The 18,117-nt window shown below is 35.6% G+C and overlaps 6 protein-coding genes across 6 annotated transcripts; 4 read left to right on the top strand and 2 right to left on the bottom strand.

Moving 5' to 3' along the window:
* Positions 1-54: 54 nt before the first annotated feature.
* Positions 55-2,806, top strand: LOC149734449 (mediator of RNA polymerase II transcription subunit 30-like). The gene is made up of 4 exons (XM_089881007.1): positions 55-469; positions 997-1,196; positions 2,111-2,162; positions 2,371-2,806. Exons 1-4 carry the CDS (start codon positions 344-346, stop codon positions 2,503-2,505), a joined length of 513 nt encoding a protein of 170 aa, XP_089737133.1. The 5' UTR covers positions 55-343; the 3' UTR covers positions 2,506-2,806.
* LOC149734448 (uncharacterized) lies at positions 1,903-4,608 on the bottom strand. The gene is made up of 5 exons (XM_089881005.1): positions 4,451-4,608; positions 4,189-4,233; positions 3,699-3,922; positions 3,425-3,508; positions 1,903-3,159 (listed from the first exon to the last, which is right to left on the bottom strand). Exons 1-5 carry the CDS (start codon positions 4,482-4,484, stop codon positions 3,031-3,033), a joined length of 516 nt encoding a protein of 171 aa, XP_089737131.1. The 5' UTR covers positions 4,485-4,608; the 3' UTR covers positions 1,903-3,030.
* A 122-nt stretch (positions 4,609-4,730) lies between these two features.
* Positions 4,731-8,596, top strand: LOC149734447 (transmembrane protein 127-like). Its single transcript, XM_089881001.1, has 3 exons — positions 4,731-5,810; positions 6,195-6,377; positions 6,952-8,596. The coding sequence occupies exons 1-3, from the start codon at positions 5,531-5,533 to the stop codon at positions 7,239-7,241; spliced, it is 753 nt and encodes a 250-aa protein (XP_089737127.1). The 5' UTR covers positions 4,731-5,530; the 3' UTR covers positions 7,242-8,596.
* On the top strand, positions 8,542-12,108 carry LOC149734446 (ER membrane protein complex subunit 3-like). Its single transcript, XM_089880999.1, has 6 exons — positions 8,542-8,778; positions 9,114-9,246; positions 9,461-9,584; positions 10,160-10,241; positions 10,917-11,079; positions 11,511-12,108. Exons 1-6 carry the CDS (start codon positions 8,624-8,626, stop codon positions 11,646-11,648), a joined length of 795 nt encoding a protein of 264 aa, XP_089737125.1. The 5' UTR covers positions 8,542-8,623; the 3' UTR covers positions 11,649-12,108.
* Positions 11,459-16,125, bottom strand: LOC149734445 (4-hydroxy-2-oxoglutarate aldolase, mitochondrial-like). The gene is made up of 6 exons (XM_089880996.1): positions 15,804-16,125; positions 15,183-15,311; positions 14,709-14,836; positions 14,149-14,283; positions 13,468-13,698; positions 11,459-12,781 (listed from the first exon to the last, which is right to left on the bottom strand). Exons 1-6 carry the CDS (start codon positions 15,994-15,996, stop codon positions 12,632-12,634), a joined length of 966 nt encoding a protein of 321 aa, XP_089737122.1. The 5' UTR covers positions 15,997-16,125; the 3' UTR covers positions 11,459-12,631.
* Positions 16,126-16,764: 639 nt separating this feature from the next.
* LOC149734444 (proteasome subunit beta type-4-like) lies at positions 16,765-17,859 on the top strand. The gene has a single exon (XM_089881000.1). The coding sequence runs from the start codon at positions 16,826-16,828 to the stop codon at positions 17,600-17,602; it is 777 nt and encodes a 258-aa protein (XP_089737126.1). The 5' UTR covers positions 16,765-16,825; the 3' UTR covers positions 17,603-17,859.
* The last annotated feature ends 258 nt before the right edge of the window (positions 17,860-18,117 follow it).

The following is an 18,117-nucleotide window of genomic DNA, read 5'->3' as shown; positions in this document are numbered from 1 at the left end:
GTTACATTATCACAACTATTCATTAGTTCATAATTGGGGTCTAGCTTTATTATTTTTACTAAATTTGTGTAATTATAAAAGCTATCGTTTAAAATTGATGCGTAAAAATATTTTAAAATATTTTGCAAACTTTATGAAATGCGATTTATGTAATTTTAGAATATAATTTGAAATTAACATTCAGCCAAGAGCAAAGGCATATGTATGTCTAACTTCATATGCACAGTTTATAACGTTTATCGTTATGTGTTAACGGGAAATCGTAAAGTCGTCTTGATATACGCAATTATACTAATTTTGCTGGTCCTATATACTGCCTAAATCACACGCATAACGATTGAATATGGCACATATGCAGGAAGAACCAAGACGGAGTCAAAGCGCCGTCGAATTCAACCCCGTGTCATTATATCAAGCTGGGCAAGACATTGTACAAGATATAGCACAAAAAGCACAAGAAATATTCCAAGTAAAAACACCGTTTTGTTTGGTTATTTATTATAATTAATAGGTTTATGCTATAACGTGCAAAGCTTGTTCCTATGCGTGTATCTAAATTATAAGTTATGTTATATTAAGATCACACTGTATAGCAACCTAATAAACGAACACGTTGTAATGCCAAATATATTAAAACATATCTAGGGTATTTTATTGACCTAGCAGGGGGTCATGGACCATATCAAGTAAAGAAATCATTCTTACATGTCTACAACTGCTGTTGGTGCCAATCTTTTGTTATTGTTATCGAAACCATAAATATAAATTTATATAGTGGGGTGGGGGAAGATGGGACACCTTTAACACAAAATATATAAATATCCTGGTCGTGTTTTAAACAATTAACAACTGTCTATGAAAGTCGCAAGGAAAAGGTCTTATAATTCTTTGAATGTTCTTTGTTTACTACCAAAATGTACGAGAGAATAGAATAAAAAGGTGTCCTATCTTCCCCCAACCCACTATATTATGTAATAACTCAACGAATATTTCCAGGCATTAAAGTTAAGCCAACTACCGAATGGGATAGCCACCGGTCAGCGAAATGCACAAGAACGTATCAACAAGTTGAAAGATTTATTGAACAAAGTTGAAGTTCTGTTCAAACAACTTCGTGTTATTTACAACGAGTGCCAGAAGAGAGTTGGAGACGTGGAACCAAATGTTAACACACTCGTGCCTATTTTAAAAGAAGGGTGGGTGGAATATACAGTCATTATAGCACTGCTGTTCTGTATCAAACTCTTTTTTCCTAGTTAACACACTACGTCCGGCGCCTTGGCATAGTGGTTAGCGCGCCTGCCTGTAACCCAGAGGTAATGGGTCAAAGCTCGACGTTGCTACCATTGTGGGCGTATGTGTCCTTGGGCAGGACACTTAACGACAATTGCTCCAACCCAGTGGTCACTAATGGGTTGTCTAAATTATCAGCCATACATAAAAAAATTCCCAAAAAATAATCACTCACAAAGTAACATACATGGTAACTTGTAAGCTGGCACGAGGTGTTAAACCCGTGTGATAACGACTGTTATTTTCCGGCAACGCGAGGATAAAGTAAGTTACATTCCCATCTTTCATTCATTATATCTATATTGAAATAAAGGACCAGTGTTCTGCACATGCCTGCCTATGTGTTATTGTGTATGAATGAAAGTAAGCTATCTATCCTTCTACATAAATAAGTGGAACTTATTCATCCTCGCTTGGCGTGCAACAACAGTCGTTATAACACCTAAGTCCCAGGGGCTCATACACCTACAATGGTGGAAGCATCTGGTCTCGAACCCTGTGTCCTTTGGTCTACACTGTATCCACCATACCACTATATCAGTCATTAATATTATAGGCCTGATATAATTATCTTATATGCCTATAAAAAATAAACATACGTAACTATAATACACTACGACCAGTTACCTTTTATTATAAAATTTGCATACGAGTGCCCAGTTAAGAATAAACTTTAATCAAATTAACAGTAAATTGAATACAAAACAAAATTAAACATAAAATTTTTTTCCTTAACAATTTCTAAAACAAAAATGAACTTTTGTTGTTTATATTATTAATTTGCATATTTAATTTTATTATTATATTATCGTTTTAGGGAGATTCCCAACACTGAGCATGAACAGGCGTTGAAATCTCACAAAGAATTGGTAAATATAAAAATTCTGTATTTTTAAAAAATAACGTTTTTTCAAACAAACTATTGTTTTTCACAAAATTTAACAACAATATTAAAGATAAAAAAGTAGTTTTTAATGTTTTGGTTTGTAAAACTTTTTTCTGAAGTAACTACAGTAATTCTACTTTTATATAACAATGCAATATATGGATTACAACTAATGATAACATTATATACAGGTTTTGCAAAGTAGGAAGAAAGACTTGGAAATGAAACTTTGTATGAAGAACAAACAGCTTGAAACACTTGTTGCGCAAATGACGGACTTTGTTTGGGATATTAATGCGGCTCTGGCTAGCCCTTATGGGTCGTGAATAATAGATTTAAAGCCTGATTGTCCGTGTGATGGTAAAAATGTGAAAACTGGGGCAAAGTGGAGAAGCACAAGTTTTTGCTGCCAGGCGTATTGCAAGTCAGAAAGAGATCTTTGGCAATTTTTGTATTTTAAAATGATAATTAATTTTTGTAATTTAAAATCTTTTTATAGTTCAACACTTTTTAAAACTTAAAATTATAATTATAAAAATTGCCATAAGATCCCTTTTAAACTAAATATTAGTTAAAATAAAGCCTGTTTTGTATTGTTTGTGTGATATAAAAGAATTGGTTATTTCATTTAGTTGATTATATATACCCTAAGGCTAGTTACAGAGTTAGTAATCAAAGTAAAATCATCAACTGATCAGGTAGTAACTACTAACGAAGTTTAAAAATTAATGTAAAATTATCTGTTTAGGTTTGGGGTAAAGTAGATATAGAATTAAAACATGAAATGTACAATCAAAAGTTAAAACGTGGAATATACAGTTAGTGCATGGAATGGTATAAGTGTGGTTAGCTCAGAAGAAGGTGTATCCTCCGCCACTTCCCCCTGATAGGAAATCATCTTTGCGTTGAGTCACTACAACGTTATGTCCTTGTGCTGCTGCTATTTGCCCTGCTGTTGGTGCGCAGCCTGGTGGTGGGGGCTGTACAATATAAAGCTTGTAAATGGTGATCTAATATTAGTGGGGTTCTCAGTGGCACACCTGAGACCTTGGAAGTAGGTCTGTTGAACTACCTTATAAGCCAGGAGCAAAAGTATGTGTACTGCTCAATCATAACTGAAACCAGTTAATATTTTGCACTTCTACAAATTGTGTGTTTTTCCTAAAGGTAGAACTTCCCATGCCCTTAGTCATGTGTGTGTTGTCCTTACCAATTATTATGTAAGTATGATCACTGATCACTTACCGGTATTGAAGCTTGTCCATGATCAAACCTTGCTCCAGCATCAAATCCTCCTTGTACAATTACTGTCTGTGGGCCATATTGCATCTAACAAAAGTAAATTTAATGTTAGAATCATTTACAACATGGGTGTCTTCTTATACACCAGACACACATGGTGTATTCATACACCTCATGCTTACTGTCAAGTTATAACATGACTATCTCTTATACACCAGACACACATGGTGTAAGTGTACAATCGAAAACTGGTTATGTATTTCATGAACAATCTTACATTTTGGGGAGGTGCCCCTGTAGGGTATCCTTGTGGGGGTGCACCGGTGGGGTAGCCCTGGGGTGAGGGGCCAGCGGGGTAACCTTGAGGGGGTGGGGGGCCAGCAGGGTAACCTTGAGGGGGTGGGGCCCCAGCATACCCCATGGGTTGTCCTTGGGGTGGGACTGCTTGGTAGGGGGGTGGGGCAGCAGGGTATTGTGAACCCCCTTGTTGTGGGTAAGATGCTGAAAGGATAAAGAAATGTTCATTAAATGAATGGAACTTGTCTTTGCATGGTGGGGAAATGACAATCTTTATAACACGGGTCACCGGTGTTCTGTTTTATACACCTCGTGCCGCTTACAAGTTACAACGTGTGTTACTTATTTATGCTCGCATGGCGGGGCAACAAAAGTCGTTATAACACAGGTGTTTTGTTTCATACACTCGTGCCTGTTTGTACAAAGCTCTTCATTTTTAAATTTTACATTAAAATCTTATAAATTTTTACCAGTTGGGTACGAAGCACCGCTAGCTTTCGCTTCTTTTTCTTTATCTGAAAAATAAACATTTATTAAATATTATTTGACCATTTTCCTTTATCTGGACACAATAATGAAGCCCAGAATAAAACACTAATTTTAAACACTCTTAATAAAATATACACATTAAACAACCCTAAAAAAGTTTTTATTTCCATGCATAAAATAAACTTTCTTAATTAGCTATCAATTAAAAAACACGGTCAATTTTATTCTAAAACACTTATCTACCTGACGAACTCTTCTTTGAACCGAAGAAAGGCATTTTCGAATTTTTAGCAAAAAAATGTTAAATACTGCTCGCTAAATCTGAAAAATGAATATAAAACTATGTTAATACAACGAAATAAAACGCTACATACATTTTTAACCGCACAATCGCGTGTAAGTCGATTATATAACATCATAACAATGCCGACGCTTTATATTAACTACTTTGTGACATCACGGCACGTGACCGCGTCATACTTTCTGTGACGTCACAAAAGGTCGAGGTAATTGTATTTTGTCACGTGAATGAGTGTTCCCGATTTCTAAACAATGTAAAAGTGGAAACAAGCGCTGTAAAACAAAATGGGATGATTTTTTTGGGAAAATTACAGTTTATTTTGATTATAATTTACTTATTAAAAGCCGTTTTTTAGCGTAAAGTGACAAATGGTTATGTTATATCTTTGAGTCATCAGGAATAGTGTCGTATTCTTTTCGTTGTTGTTGTCTTTCTGTTATTGTTTTGTTGTTGTAACAAACATATGTAGAATGAATTAGTATAGTGTGTTGTGCAGCCAGTTAAAAAACAAATTGACCGTGTTATATAGGCCTGTAGTAGATAGTTTGTTTTATAATACTTACTAAGCATTTTTACATAAACATTATGCTGTATAGCTACTTTTATGGGGAGTAGTGAAGAATCCCCCCCCCCTTATTTGCTAACCCCTAGGTTAAGGGGTTAGGTGTTGATGGTTAGGGGGTTAGTGGTTATAGGGGTTAGTAGTTAATGGTTATAGGGGTTACTGGTTAGCGGTTCGTGGTTAGCAAATAAGGTGGGGGGGGAGGATTCTTCACTAGCACCCTTTTATGTTTCACTTTTATGTATTTGTTCAACTAGTTTTCTTTTAAATTTTTTTGTTAATTGCTCTACTGTTAATTTACTATCAATTCCTATCTATTTTTACTGTTGTAATTAAAAAGTCATTATATATGTAATTTAATGTAAATGTGTTAGACTATAAAATAACTTTTACTATAGATTCAGGTTACCATACTAATATAAGTACATGTTGATTTTTTAGTGTTTGTTACATCACAATTATGCCTTCGTTATTCCGACGTATGAGACAACCAACGAACAATTATATTCCCCCAAGAAAATTTAAGGAAAAGAACATTCTCTCTGCAATATTGGGGACGGCAACCATTGTTGTGCTTTGTGCAAGTTTAGCGGAACCAATGTGGTTTGAATTAAAGGGAGGACAATGCTGTCATAGTTTCCTGGGGTTAAAAACATTTTTCTCTACCATTGGGACTGGATATTTTCAAGAAGATATATTGTATGACGAACCTCTGGACTGTGAGAAGGAAAATATCTCTGGTGCGTTGTTTAAATGGAATGTAATGTTATTTGTTTATGTATATATATTCTTGGCTGAGCTGTCAAGAAAAGATCTCCCATTTATTACCATTAAAGCCGTTGTCACCTACCTTCAGGGAAGCAACAGGCTTCAAAAACTAGGGCCATGAGGTAGCACCCTGGGTGTAAGGATAATGAGCCAACTCTGGCCTATATCCCAGGTCCCATGGCACGCTACGCTTTTCTGACCTTATCCATAGAATAAAACTATTTGTAACATAGGCACCAAACCTGGGGCGGTAAGAGTGTGTTTTAAAATGAGTAAACATTGAAACCAATGGGATGAATTCTATATTGTGTTTTACTGTTTTAAGAGATATTCTCTAATCAACTTTTTTGTTGCAGGTCATGTTTCATACCAACATTGCATCAACTCGCGTACGTTGACTTTAATCCAAGTTATCATTGTGTTTTGTTTCCTCGCTATAATAATGAGTTTGTTTTCGTTTATACTTGATGTTATCGCACCAAGGCACAAACCTTTCTGGAAAGTTTTAAAAAGATATTCTTTTGGTTACGTCAGTACAGGTAATATGATATATACATATATTAATATATATAATTGCAGAGACTGACGATGCCCTTTAGGCGAAATATATTTCTCGATTACTACTAGTGGTTGGACTTGATTTTTGTTGGTTACGTTTTCGTAGCACCAGTTCATTACTGTATTTCACTATACTAGAATTGTTCAACTACATGTACATCAGATCAGGGTCAGATTCGCGGAATTTATTACAAGTCATTAATATATATATTTATATATATAATAATTATGCCAATTTTGGTACATAAGTGTTTCTCAACCTCTCATAGTTCGTAACCCCTGTAAAGAATAGTTTTATAGACAATAACTTTGGCCCTTTACCGCATTAATAACAGAATGATTGTCAAGCGGAACACTCTAAAGTCTAAACGACTGTAGACAAAGTTTGATTGCCACTCTTTTTATTTACAACAAACTATGTATAGTTATAAAAAAAAGTTATGTATTATGGAAAAAGATAATGTGTGTAGTTATGTATAGTATGTATAGTTTTAGTCATAAATAAACAGTTTTTTATACCGACCTTGTTTCACAATAATTCATACTTTCCTACAGTTCTACTTTGCGCCACGATGGTTGGCTTTTCATATTGGGCGTCACAGGAGATTTTCACTCTCCAATATCAACATCGACTTTATGAAGGCAGCAAAGTGACGGTTAGCTTCAGTATAGGGGTGTACCTCATCGCGTGCGCTGGGGGGATAGCTGTCTTGGCGACGGCGTCCAACCTTATGAGGCAATATCCAACTGATGAAGAAGAACAAGCTGCAAGGTTGATGGAAGAGGAATCGGAAGATGAAACGACATGGTCTTCTTCTGGAAGGCCTCCCCCTTATGCTCCTTGATTTGCATTTAGCCAAAGAAAAGACATAAAGAATACCGACACAATGTTTTAAATACACATCTAGAAGATAAGACGACATGATCATCTATTAGAAGAACCCATTTTATTTTCCATAATATATATTAAACTAAGAAATTAAAGATCAAGAAATTACTCTAAATATGCTGACTTTTATCTGGTAATCCATGATTATAATCAACTAAAGATATGAAAACAGACCATGCAGACCATGAAGACGTAGCACATTATTTTTAACAGATTCTAGACCTTTGAAAATTATACTCTAGACCAGTTGCTGCATGATTTGTATTAAACTGAAAAAAGGGAATAGAATATGCGGACACAATGTATTTCTTAACAATTATTTACCCCAATGAAACTTGGTTTTAAATGCACACTCAAAAGATAATACAACATTGTTCTCATATTTCAAGTCTCTGTTTTAAATAGTATCACATGTCATTTGTTAAACAAGTTATATTTCAATATTCTACTGTTACTTTTGCTACCAAGCATAATGTAAATAATCTTTTAGCGGCTCACCTGGTATAAAATGTATTTTCCGGCGATTTGTTCCCTGATGAAGTATTTTTGGATGACAGACAAAACTTCAGAAATACACTAGGTTTTATACCAGATGAGCCGCTGGATAATTATTTATATAGTAGGGTGGGGGGAAGATGGGACACCTTTTCATTCTGTTTTCTCGTCCCATTTGGTAGTAAACAAAGAACATTCAATGAATTATAAAACCGTATCCTCACGACTTCCACAGACCGTTGTTAATTTTTTAAAACACGATCAGGCTATTTGGATATTATGTATTAAAGGTGTCCCATCTTCCCCCACCCTACTATATACTTGTTATTGCCCTTGTATTATAAAAAATGCTTTGTCCAAAAAAGTCCTATAACTCAATATTCATATTATGCAAAAAAATGTTTTACTTTTAATAATTAAAACTTGTCCTAAATCTCTTTTCTTTTAGTTGGTTTTCATATTATTTTACAAAGTGCGTTTTACTCACTATTTTTTTCACTTTTCCGAGTATTTTACCACTTTCGGCGCCATCTGCTTAAATTTAAACAATTGTAGACATAGCGGCATTTTTTCTATATATACTTTTGGTTTGATGGTGGTTTAGGTACCAAAACTGTTTAAATACTAAACTTTTAATACTATATTTGTGTTCATGCTCTTCAAGTAAAACATATACAATATATATTATGTATCTGAATTGTCGCTGAAAGTATTTTAAACCCGAAAATTCCATCAAAGCTTACTTTTAAAATTGCAGTTCTTCTGTTTGTGATGTAACAACCCAGCTTTGTACACCGCACTTTCATGTTTTACAGACTTTTAGTCATTGATTAATTAATTAAAATGGCAGAACCTGAGTTACTGCTTGACTCCAGTATACGAATATGGGTGGTGTTGCCGATTGTATTTATAACGTTTGTGTTTGGGATAATACGCCATTATTTATCTCTATTGATGACATCAGAAAAAGTGGTTACTCTAGAACAAGTAAGAGACAGGTGGGTATTGTGACATCATAATGTGTGTTTATTACATTAGCACGAGGTCACCATGCCATTGTGGGCGTATGTGTCCTTGAGCAAGACACTTAACGGCAATTGGTCCAACCCAGTGGTCACTAATGGGTTGTCCAAATTATCAGCCATACATAAAAAAAATGAAAAAATCCCCCAAAAAATAATCACCCACAAAGTAGCATACATGGTAACTCGTAAGCTGGCACAAGGTACACACCAGTGTTATAACAAATGTCGTTTTCCGGCCATGGGAGGATAAAGTAAGTTACATTCATATGATACCAGATTAATGATTAATGCGTTATGCTTTCTTCCAGCCAAGCATTGATTCGTTGCCGTAACTTGAGAGAAAACGGACAATTTATTCCAAAACAAAGTTTCAACATTAGAAAAGATTATTTGCTTAATGAGAATGGGATTATTACCAAGGGGAAAAATAAACCAAGCCAGGTAAGGATATCTGTTTGTGTAATTGGACTGTATATAATATTGAGTGTCTATAAACTGTGTAGTCTAGATGGCAGCTTGATTTTTGTCTGTTACATTTTTGTAGCACCAAATCCTTACTGTATTTGTTCACATAAGAATTCAACTCTATGAGAACCAGATCAGGGTCAGATTCGCAGAAAATATTACAGTAAACCATAGAAACATTATAAAACAGGCCAAGAACCCGATGACAGACCCAAGCATGATGACTGATATGTTGAAAGGAAACGTGTTGAATGTTCTTCCCATGATAGTTATTGGGGGTTGGATTCAATGGACGTTCTCTGGGTTTGTAACAAGTAAGATGGGGGTGTCATAACGCGCTTATACCAGCATGGCATTTTGAATGTAACTTTTAACCTACTTTATCCTTATGTGGCAGAAAAAGATGTGTGTTCTGTTTCATACATTTCCTTTTCGCTTACAAGTTACCACGTATGTAACTTTGTGGGTGATTGTTGAATGAATGTAACTTATCTACCCTTGTGTGGTGGTATGGAATTTTGTCGACTGTATCCTGTATGGCTGACAATTTGGACAACTCATTAGTGACTACTAGGTTGAAGCGATTGCCATTAAGTGTCTTACCCAAAGACACATACACCCACAATGGTAGCAGCGTGATGCATTGAACCCATTACCTCTGGGCTAGCAGCCGGCATGCTTAGTTGCTAACCATTTTTGCTGGTGAAATATTTGACTTTAATATAAATAACCCTGAAACCCACATAAAATATAAATGACCATGAATAACGATTGAGCCTCAAATCGATAACCTTTAATTTAGAGGCAGGCTCGTTACACATCTCCAGTGTTATATTTGATATTAACAAACATAATTGACTAGAAATAATTATTGATTATTACATCACAGCTAAAGTCCCGTTCCCGTTAACAATTCGTTTCAAACCGATGTTGCAACGAGGAATTGAGCTTGAATCTCTGGATGCTTCATGGTGAGATATGGTTTGTTAATAAGGGTTGGACTTACACCTAGGATGAAGCTATGCAGGCCAAATACTAAGGGTCATAGCCACCGAACCTGGGGTGGCAGTGTGGGCAGGTCAAACCTGGGATTTCTGCACTGTATGAATCAGTTAACAAAGTTTGTTTTACAAGATTGTTTGTCTAAGTAACCCTGCCTTTCCTACATTTTTAAACGTTTGCATACGCTACCCTATTACAGAATTTCGTGCACTACATTAATTAGCTAGCACAACAACATTCAAGGCAAAATTAATTTCACAAAATACTGTGTCTGCTGTCTAACTTTAACTTCTGCATAGTTTCTCTCTGGTGCCTATTTTAAATTACAATGTCACTAATGATTATATAACAAACACCCTAACAACTCTTTTTAGAATGTTTAATAGTTCATGGTTGGTCTTTTCTGCACTGCATTAATCAGTAAACAAAGGTTGCTTCACAGGATTATGTGTCTTGTTATACCCTGTGTTTTTTTCAATGTCAAGTTTTTTCAATGTCACGTTTTTTCAATGTCACGTTTTTTCAATGTTTTTTCAATTCAGTGATTATATAACAAACATCCTAACAAATCCATAGACAACAATAATCCCTCCTTTGCATACAATCCTGTATCATGTTTTAAAATGACCTCTCCCATCACACAGGGTGTCTTCAGCCTCATGGTACTTCCTCAATGTATTCGGGTTACGAAGCATGTATTCCCTTATTCTTGGTGAGAATAACGCAGCTGATCAGACAAGGATGATGCAAGAACAAATGTCAGGAGCTGCCATGGCAATGCAACAAGATCCACAGAAAGCATTCAAGGTTTAAATAATCAATGTAACTTGTTTATATTGGTATGGGGAGGCAATGACAGTCGTTATAACACCGGTGTTCTGTTTCATACACCGCGTGCCCAGGTACAAGTTACCACATATGTAACTTATTTATTCTTGCGAGGCAACAATAGTTGTTATAACACAGGCGTTCTGTTTCATACACCGCGTGCCCGCATAGAAGTTACCATGTATGTAACTTATTTATCCTCGCATGGTGGGACAACGACAGTCGTTATAACACGTTTCATACACCTCGTGCCAGCTTACGAGTTACCTCGTATGTAACTCTATGGGAAAATATTTTGAACACCGATATATCAATAATCTATTCTAAGTTTCCAATAATTCTGACAAAATTTAAACCCTTCCAGTGTTGCACAATTAATTTATAATTCTAATGACATGATACAAACACAGGCTGAATGGGAAGCACTGAAGATAACGGAGCACAAGGAAGCATTGAAAGGAATAGAGGATTATGTACGAGTGTGTTTCGCACTTCCCGAAGATATTTTCACACGTCAACATAATCTACAGTTACAATCATCTTCGTGAGCATAGATATCTCATAAAGTTACAAATTTTGGGACGAAAAGTTGTGATTTTGAGCATTGATATCTTATAAAGTTAGAAATTTTGAAAAGTTACAAATTTTGGAACGAAAATAGTGCAATTTTATTCTGAGCAAAGATATCTGGAAATGAAAGAACCTTTTTTTGAATGTGTTAGGACGTTTTAAAAACTTTAAGTAAACATTTTGAACCTATTAAATCTGATGTGAAAAGAATATAGCCAGATATCTTAAACAAATTTGAATTTGTAAAGAAAAATTTGAAAAGAAAATGCCTGATTTTTGAGCAGCATGCATTGGTGTCTTAAAATGTTTCGGAAGAAAGAAAAAAATTCGTTTCTAATTGTGAAAATGCAGGGATATACTTTTAGTAAACATTTTGGTTTGAACTTAAAAACTGGTATTAACAATACACCTGCCTTGTTAAATACAGCACCAACATTAGATGTGGTCATTAAAACACATGAACAGTTCTAGCAGCCAGCAATGGTATCTATGATACAGTAAGGTGGGGGAAGACGGGACATCTTTTACCTCTATTTTTTCGCCCCGTTTAGTAGTAAACAAAGAACATTCAAAAAATTATAAAACTAAATGCCCACGACTCTCATTGACCAATAGTTATTGTTTAAAACACGATCAGGATATTTGGATATTATGTGCTAAAGGTGTCCCGTCTTCCCCCACCCTATCTATGATATATGATAAGAAGCAGTGAAAACCAGTGAAAAAAAGTTTTTATATTATTTTACACAATGTCAGTTTAAAACCTCCATTCCCCTAAAATATTTGCATTATAAACTGATGATAATATTCTATTATTATTATACAATAACTGGATTTGATTTTTGGCTGTTAAGTTTTTGCAGCACCCTTACTGATAGTGGCTGAATTCGATATAAAATTCAATTAAACAAAGTTAAAACTGCAAAAATCTTGCAATAGAAACATCATTTTATCCTCGCAGCTATAGAAATCCGCTATCCACCAATATTTTTCTCAGATCTAAGACCTGGGGCTCCGTTAGTTGTTGTAATGGGTACCTGGGACTTCCCCCATATAACCCATACCAAGCCATAGCAGTTTTCAAACCTGGGACCCCATATTTGGCTGTTACCTGTCGAGTAAAAGTATAATAATATTAATATTTGTGCTTGTAAGAATAATGAGGTGTATGAAATCTGAATATATAATCTCCATGTATGGTGTCCAAAATCAATGCATCTTTTACTTAGGCATCCACGCAAACACCACGAGGCGTTTAAAATGCACAAAACAGGCTATCACAGAAAATGTGCTAAAAACCCAGAGGTACTGGGTAATAAGTGCCTGTGTCTGTTTGTAGGATGATCTTCTACTGGACCGACAAAGGGAACTCTCCTGCGCCACAACACGACAGGAACCCCTTGGTTTCCCACCCCGAGAATAAACATTAAAGTATTCTAACTTGACAGTGGGCATGAGTTGTGTATGAAGCCACCATGTATGGTGTGCAACATCCGTGTATTAAACCCTTGGTTTCCCACCCAAGGATAAACATTAAAGTATCCTAACTCGACAGTGAGCATGAGGTGTATGAAGCCACCATGGGTGGTGTGCAACACCTGTGTATTAAACCCCTTGGTTTCCCACCTTAGAATAAACATGAAAGTATCCCAACTTTATGGAGCTACAACACTTGTGTATTAAACCCCTTGGTGTCTCAGCCAATGTAAAATAATTAACCTAAAGCTAAACAAAACATGAGATGTAAAAACATAAAACACAATACCCAAGATCAACGCAAATAAGCAACCAACTTACAGCAGAGTTCGGAGCAATCAATCTATGTTGTAACTCCCTTGCATCATCCCATCTTCCATCCATTATCATATGATGTAGATCCACCACTTGTTTACCTAGTATGTTCCCTACAGCACACACCCCACCCACAGCTCCAACCACATAAGCAGCATACATGAAACCGGCTGAACCTGCTATCACTTGGAAGTCATGTTGCTTTGTGAGTCTCACTATTTCACCAATTCTTGTAACCTGTAGGTAAAGCGGATAGAGTCGTATGTTAGGGAATTGTATGTATAGTGTTGATATTATATGGTGTATTCATACACCTTATGCTCACTGTTAAGTTATAATATGGGTGTCTTCTTATACACCAGACAAACATGGTGTATTCATACACCTCATGCTCACTGTTACGTTATAACATCGGTGTCTTCTTATACACCAGACACACATGGTGTATTCATACACCTCATGCTCACTGTCAAGTTATAACATGGGTGTCTTCTTATACACCAGACAAACATGGTGTATTCATACACCTCATGCTCACTGTTAAGTTATAATATGGGTGACTTCTTATACACCAGACACACATGGTGTATTCATACACCTCATGCTAACTGTCGAGTAAATACACCTCATGCTCACTGTCAGTGTATATAAACACCTCGTGCTCACTATCAACCACACGCAACTTACATCTCCCCCACTTTCTTTGGTTCCGATAATATTCGGATGTTGCGACAGCTCAGCGAGGGCCTCTAGTGGAATGTTTATCCCCGTGTTCCCAGGTACACTGTACAAGATAACAGGCATGTTGCTCGCATCTGCCACCTGGTGGATAAAGTAGATTATTATAATAAATAATCATGAACAAATAGATGCCATTGTGGGCGTATGTATCCTTGGGGAAGAAACTTTACAGCAATTGCTCCAACCAAGTGGTTGCTAATGGGTTGTCCAAATTATCAGCCATACATAAAAACAATCACCCACAAAGTTACATACGTGGTAACTCGTAAGTGGAAACAAGGTTTATGAAACAGAATACCCGTGTTATAACTACTGTTGTTGAGAGGGTATGTGAGATACATTTAATGTAGTATTTTTAAAAATGTGATAGTCTCTAGCGTGCCTTGCTATAGGACCTCTACATTCTGTGTGAGTAATTCTTTTCACAAACAGAATTATGTGTTATTAAACAACACAATGTTAATCATATATTACTTGCACAAGTGTTCATGTCTATACCAACCAACCTTAACATAATGCTTCATCAATGCTTGTGAATTCATCTGGTTCTTGTAGAAACTTGGTGTAACAACAAGAACAGCATCAGCGCCGTTGTCTCCCATCTTCATTGTCATTTCTATCGTAGCTGATGTGGCTAAACATAATGATGTTTAAATACATTTATGTTTTATGTGAACTATGTGTTAATCGTGTTTGGTGGGGTGATGGTTAAGCAATCAGTTAGCTGGAAAATCATATGTTTGAGTAATATTTATGAAATGTCTTAATGTAAGAACTGGTAATTGTTTTTTGTTAATTTTACAGTGACATTTTGACGGGTAGTTATTGCAGTATCAATGTTTGTTGATTTTACTTATTTAACGGCTTTCTTTGGGGATTATTTGATGTTCTATTGCAGTGTAAAGAATTGAGTGACTTTGCCACTCCTATGCATGCCAGTAACTACAAGCAATGCAATATATTGTAGACCAGCAACTCACATTCACACCCTGACCCAGCAACTAGAACTTTATTGTCAGGAATATTCTTCTTCACGTGTTTGACGACGTTAACTCTTTCATCTGGTGTCAGATACGGGAATTCACCATTTGACCCTTGTACCACATACCCTGGATGTGAAATCATGTTAGTTACTTTATTCAAGCAATTTTATAGTGTGCCATGATGGAGCAACAACAGTCGTTATAACACAGGTGTTCTGCTTCATATATCTTGTGCTTGTTTACGAGTTACCATGTAAGTAACTTTGTGGGTGATTGTTTTAATGTAAGTCCGATAATTTAGACAATCCATTGGTTACTACAAGATTGGTGTAAATACCCTTAAGTGTTTTTCACACCCACAAGGGTACCAATATGGTTGGAGCAAGGGGATTTTTAACCAGAGGGTACTGGGTTCAAAGCTCAAGGCTGCTATCATTGATTCATTGCAGATGTGTTCATAGCCAATTTATATATAACAGGTACAATTGCATGTATTTAATATAAAAAACTACACTGTATACCAAGTGTATTAAAAGTAACAGATTTTCAATTGATAACCAAGTAGGTTTACGCTATACATGGAATATGCATGCATTCCATTTTAAAACCCATTTTTACCTCTAAAATTAATTGAATTCCAAATGTTTAAGTTGTGTGATAATTTATCGTAAGCTACTGATTCGTCATCATTAAATGGGGTCGTAATAGGCGGCAGAATTCCTTGTAAGTTAACTTTAGATACGAAACGTTGTGTTTGTGGGCTATTCCTTCCCGTTGCGGAAATTAAGAGTTTTCGAGATATTTTTAACATTTTAGCCTTTTTTTGACAGCAAGAAAAATATACAATTGTTATTTGATATTATATAACTTTAGATTTCAAGAAAACTGGTCTCATAATACAATTAAGACTTTACAAAATTTACATTAGTGCAGGGGGTGTCCCTAATGTAAAACTCGAAACAAAATTGCTGAAAGGCATATCGGAAAATATATTTGGGGGAAACATACAAGCCAAGATCAAATCTGTACATATAAAAATAAAAAATACAGTTCAAAATTAATATTTTTAAATTAATTTTTCTATTTTTTAAGAATTTCCCAAATTTTGCCGAAAACACCTTTTTTGCCGAAAAAACTTAATGACTGGGGGAAATTTTCAGGATTTTTTGATGATGTCATTTTAAAGTGCGTCAACTCATAACTTACAAATTTACTCTTAGGCTTTGTTTTATTACCTAGTAAGCTAAGTTTTACGTGTTTTTCCGTGTGGGTATCTTTTTAATGACTATTTATCTATTGTGTACCGTAATCGGTGAAACAAGTCTCCTATAACGATACGTATAAGTTTAAGAGTGTCATATCTGTATATATATATATATAATATCTATATCTGCCCATGTAACTACTAACTACTGTGTTGTGTTTTCTAATGTTGTATTTATAGTTGAATTACTATGGTCTATCGTTTAATCCTTATGCCGTAATTTTAAAAATAGTTTAATTAATGTATATATATATATAAGATATATATATAAGATAATTAATTCAGAAATAAATAGTAACTACAAAAATTATGATATCATTTATTCTATCAACTTTATATCCATTTTCAGATTTACTTTCAAAAAGCTTGAGTTATAATGGCCGATTTAATGCAACCATTCTGGCAAGGTGGGCCAAGTCCTGGGTTATTTTACGAATATCCTGGAAAATGGTCGTCAGATGTTGCGAGTCCCTCAGACGCACGAAACAGAACCTCCCAACCCACCGTAACCGGGACCTCTGTGTTGGGGTTAAAGTTTACAGGAGGAGTTATAATCGCAGCCGACACTTTAGGATCCTACGGCTCCATGGCGCGGTTCCGCAACGTGTCACGCGTCATGAAAGTCAACGACTCCACGATACTGAGTGCCGCAGGAGATTACGCTGATTTCCAGTTCATTAAGGCAGAGATTGAGCAAATGGTGATCGATGAAGAAGTCCTCAATGATGGATTCTTCATGTCTCCTGGTGCTGTTCACTCCTGGATGACAAGGATGCTATATCATCGCAGAAGCAAGTTTGACCCACTATGGAACAGCGTTACAGTAGCTGGATTCTATAATGGTGAGAGCTTTCTTGGTTCTGTAGATAAAATTGGAATCGCTTTCAAATCGGCTTCAGTTGCTTCTGGTTTTGGGGCATATTTGGCTCAACCTTTGATGAGGAAAGCAATTGAAGATAATGGGGACAATCTAAGTTATGAAAAAGCAAGGCATGTCATCGAAGAATGCTTGAAGGTTCTTTACTACAGAGATGCAAGGTCGTATAACCGATATGAAATAGCTGTGGTCACCAAGGATGGAGTTAAGATCGAGAAACCAAGTTCATCTAAACCGGACTGGAACGTTGCTAATGTGGTCCGTGGGTTTGAATGATTGTGACATCACAATATAAACTGTTTGATGTCTTTATTTGAATGGAGGATATTCTGTGACTGATAATTTGAATTTTATACCACTCTAAGAAGTTCAAATATTCCATACTTACATTAAAGTGTGTTTGTGTAGATTCCCTTTATGTGTTTTTGTTGTAAAACATGTTACAATCTTAATGCATACAATAAGAAATCATCACAATTACAATATACTGGTCTTAGTATCAATCCAACATTAAATATAACTTGTTGTGATAATATTTGTATTCAAACTATCTATACTTGGTTGACCATTTGAATCTACTTAGTAAAAGTTTCAATGGGAAACCTGCATAGGAATAGACTTGATTTGTTTGTTTGTACTACCTATAATTTTAAGAATTGATTTGGGACAGAATTCAGAAAGTTTGTTGAATGTTACGAAAACGATTATTACATTTACTAAAGTTAGTTTTAAATCCGGTAGCCTTCTGTGTTGCGCGTGTTGCGGCGGTCCAATTGGTCATGGTAGTCTTC

Source organism: Ciona robusta, chromosome 7, assembly GCF_009617815.1.
Source record: "Ciona robusta chromosome 7, ASM961781v2".
NCBI classification, from domain to species: Eukaryota; Metazoa; Chordata; class Ascidiacea; order Phlebobranchia; family Cionidae; genus Ciona; species Ciona robusta.
This window is presented reverse-complemented; position numbering and strand designations above follow the sequence as displayed.

Excerpts from the sequence above, each read along its gene's own strand:
- LOC149734449 (XM_089881007.1), top strand. The coding sequence starts at position 344 with ATGGCACATATGCAGGAAGAACCAAGACGGAGTCAAAGCGCCGTCGAA. Across the intron at positions 470-996 it reads AAGCACAAGAAATATTCCAA|GCATTAAAGTTAAGCCAACT; the intron begins GTAAAAACACCG and ends GAATATTTCCAG. Across the intron at positions 2,163-2,370 it reads TGAAATCTCACAAAGAATTG|GTTTTGCAAAGTAGGAAGAA; the intron begins GTAAATATAAAA and ends CATTATATACAG.
- LOC149734448 (XM_089881005.1), bottom strand. The coding sequence starts at position 4,484 with ATGCCTTTCTTCGGTTCAAAGAAGAGTTCGTCAG. Across the intron at positions 4,234-4,450 it reads TTCAAAGAAGAGTTCGTCAG|ATAAAGAAAAAGAAGCGAAA; the intron begins GTAGATAAGTGT and ends TTTATTTTTCAG. Across the intron at positions 3,160-3,424 it reads ATGGACAAGCTTCAATACCG|CCCCCACCACCAGGCTGCGC; the intron begins GTAAGTGATCAG and ends TATATTGTACAG.
- LOC149734447 (XM_089881001.1), top strand. The coding sequence starts at position 5,531 with ATGCCTTCGTTATTCCGACGTATGAGACAACCAACGAACAATTATATT. Across the intron at positions 5,811-6,194 it reads TGAGAAGGAAAATATCTCTG|GTCATGTTTCATACCAACAT; the intron begins GTGCGTTGTTTA and ends TTTTTGTTGCAG. Across the intron at positions 6,378-6,951 it reads TTTTGGTTACGTCAGTACAG|TTCTACTTTGCGCCACGATG; the intron begins GTAATATGATAT and ends ACTTTCCTACAG.
- LOC149734446 (XM_089880999.1), top strand. The coding sequence starts at position 8,624 with ATGGCAGAACCTGAGTTACTGCTTGACTCCAGTATACGAATATGGGTG. Across the intron at positions 8,779-9,113 it reads CTAGAACAAGTAAGAGACAG|CCAAGCATTGATTCGTTGCC; the intron begins GTGGGTATTGTG and ends GCTTTCTTCCAG. Across the intron at positions 10,242-10,916 it reads GAATCTCTGGATGCTTCATG|GGTGTCTTCAGCCTCATGGT; the intron begins GTGAGATATGGT and ends CCCATCACACAG.
- LOC149734445 (XM_089880996.1), bottom strand. The coding sequence starts at position 15,996 with ATGTTAAAAATATCTCGAAAACTCTTAATTTCCGCAACGGGAAGGAAT. Across the intron at positions 15,312-15,803 it reads GAATTCAATTAATTTTAGAG|GGTATGTGGTACAAGGGTCA; the intron begins GTAAAAATGGGT and ends TTTCACATCCAG. Across the intron at positions 14,837-15,182 it reads TGCTGGGTCAGGGTGTGAAT|CCACATCAGCTACGATAGAA; the intron begins GTGAGTTGCTGG and ends CATTATGTTTAG.
- LOC149734444 (XM_089881000.1), top strand. The coding sequence starts at position 16,826 with ATGGCCGATTTAATGCAACCATTCTGGCAAGGTGGGCCAAGTCCTGGG.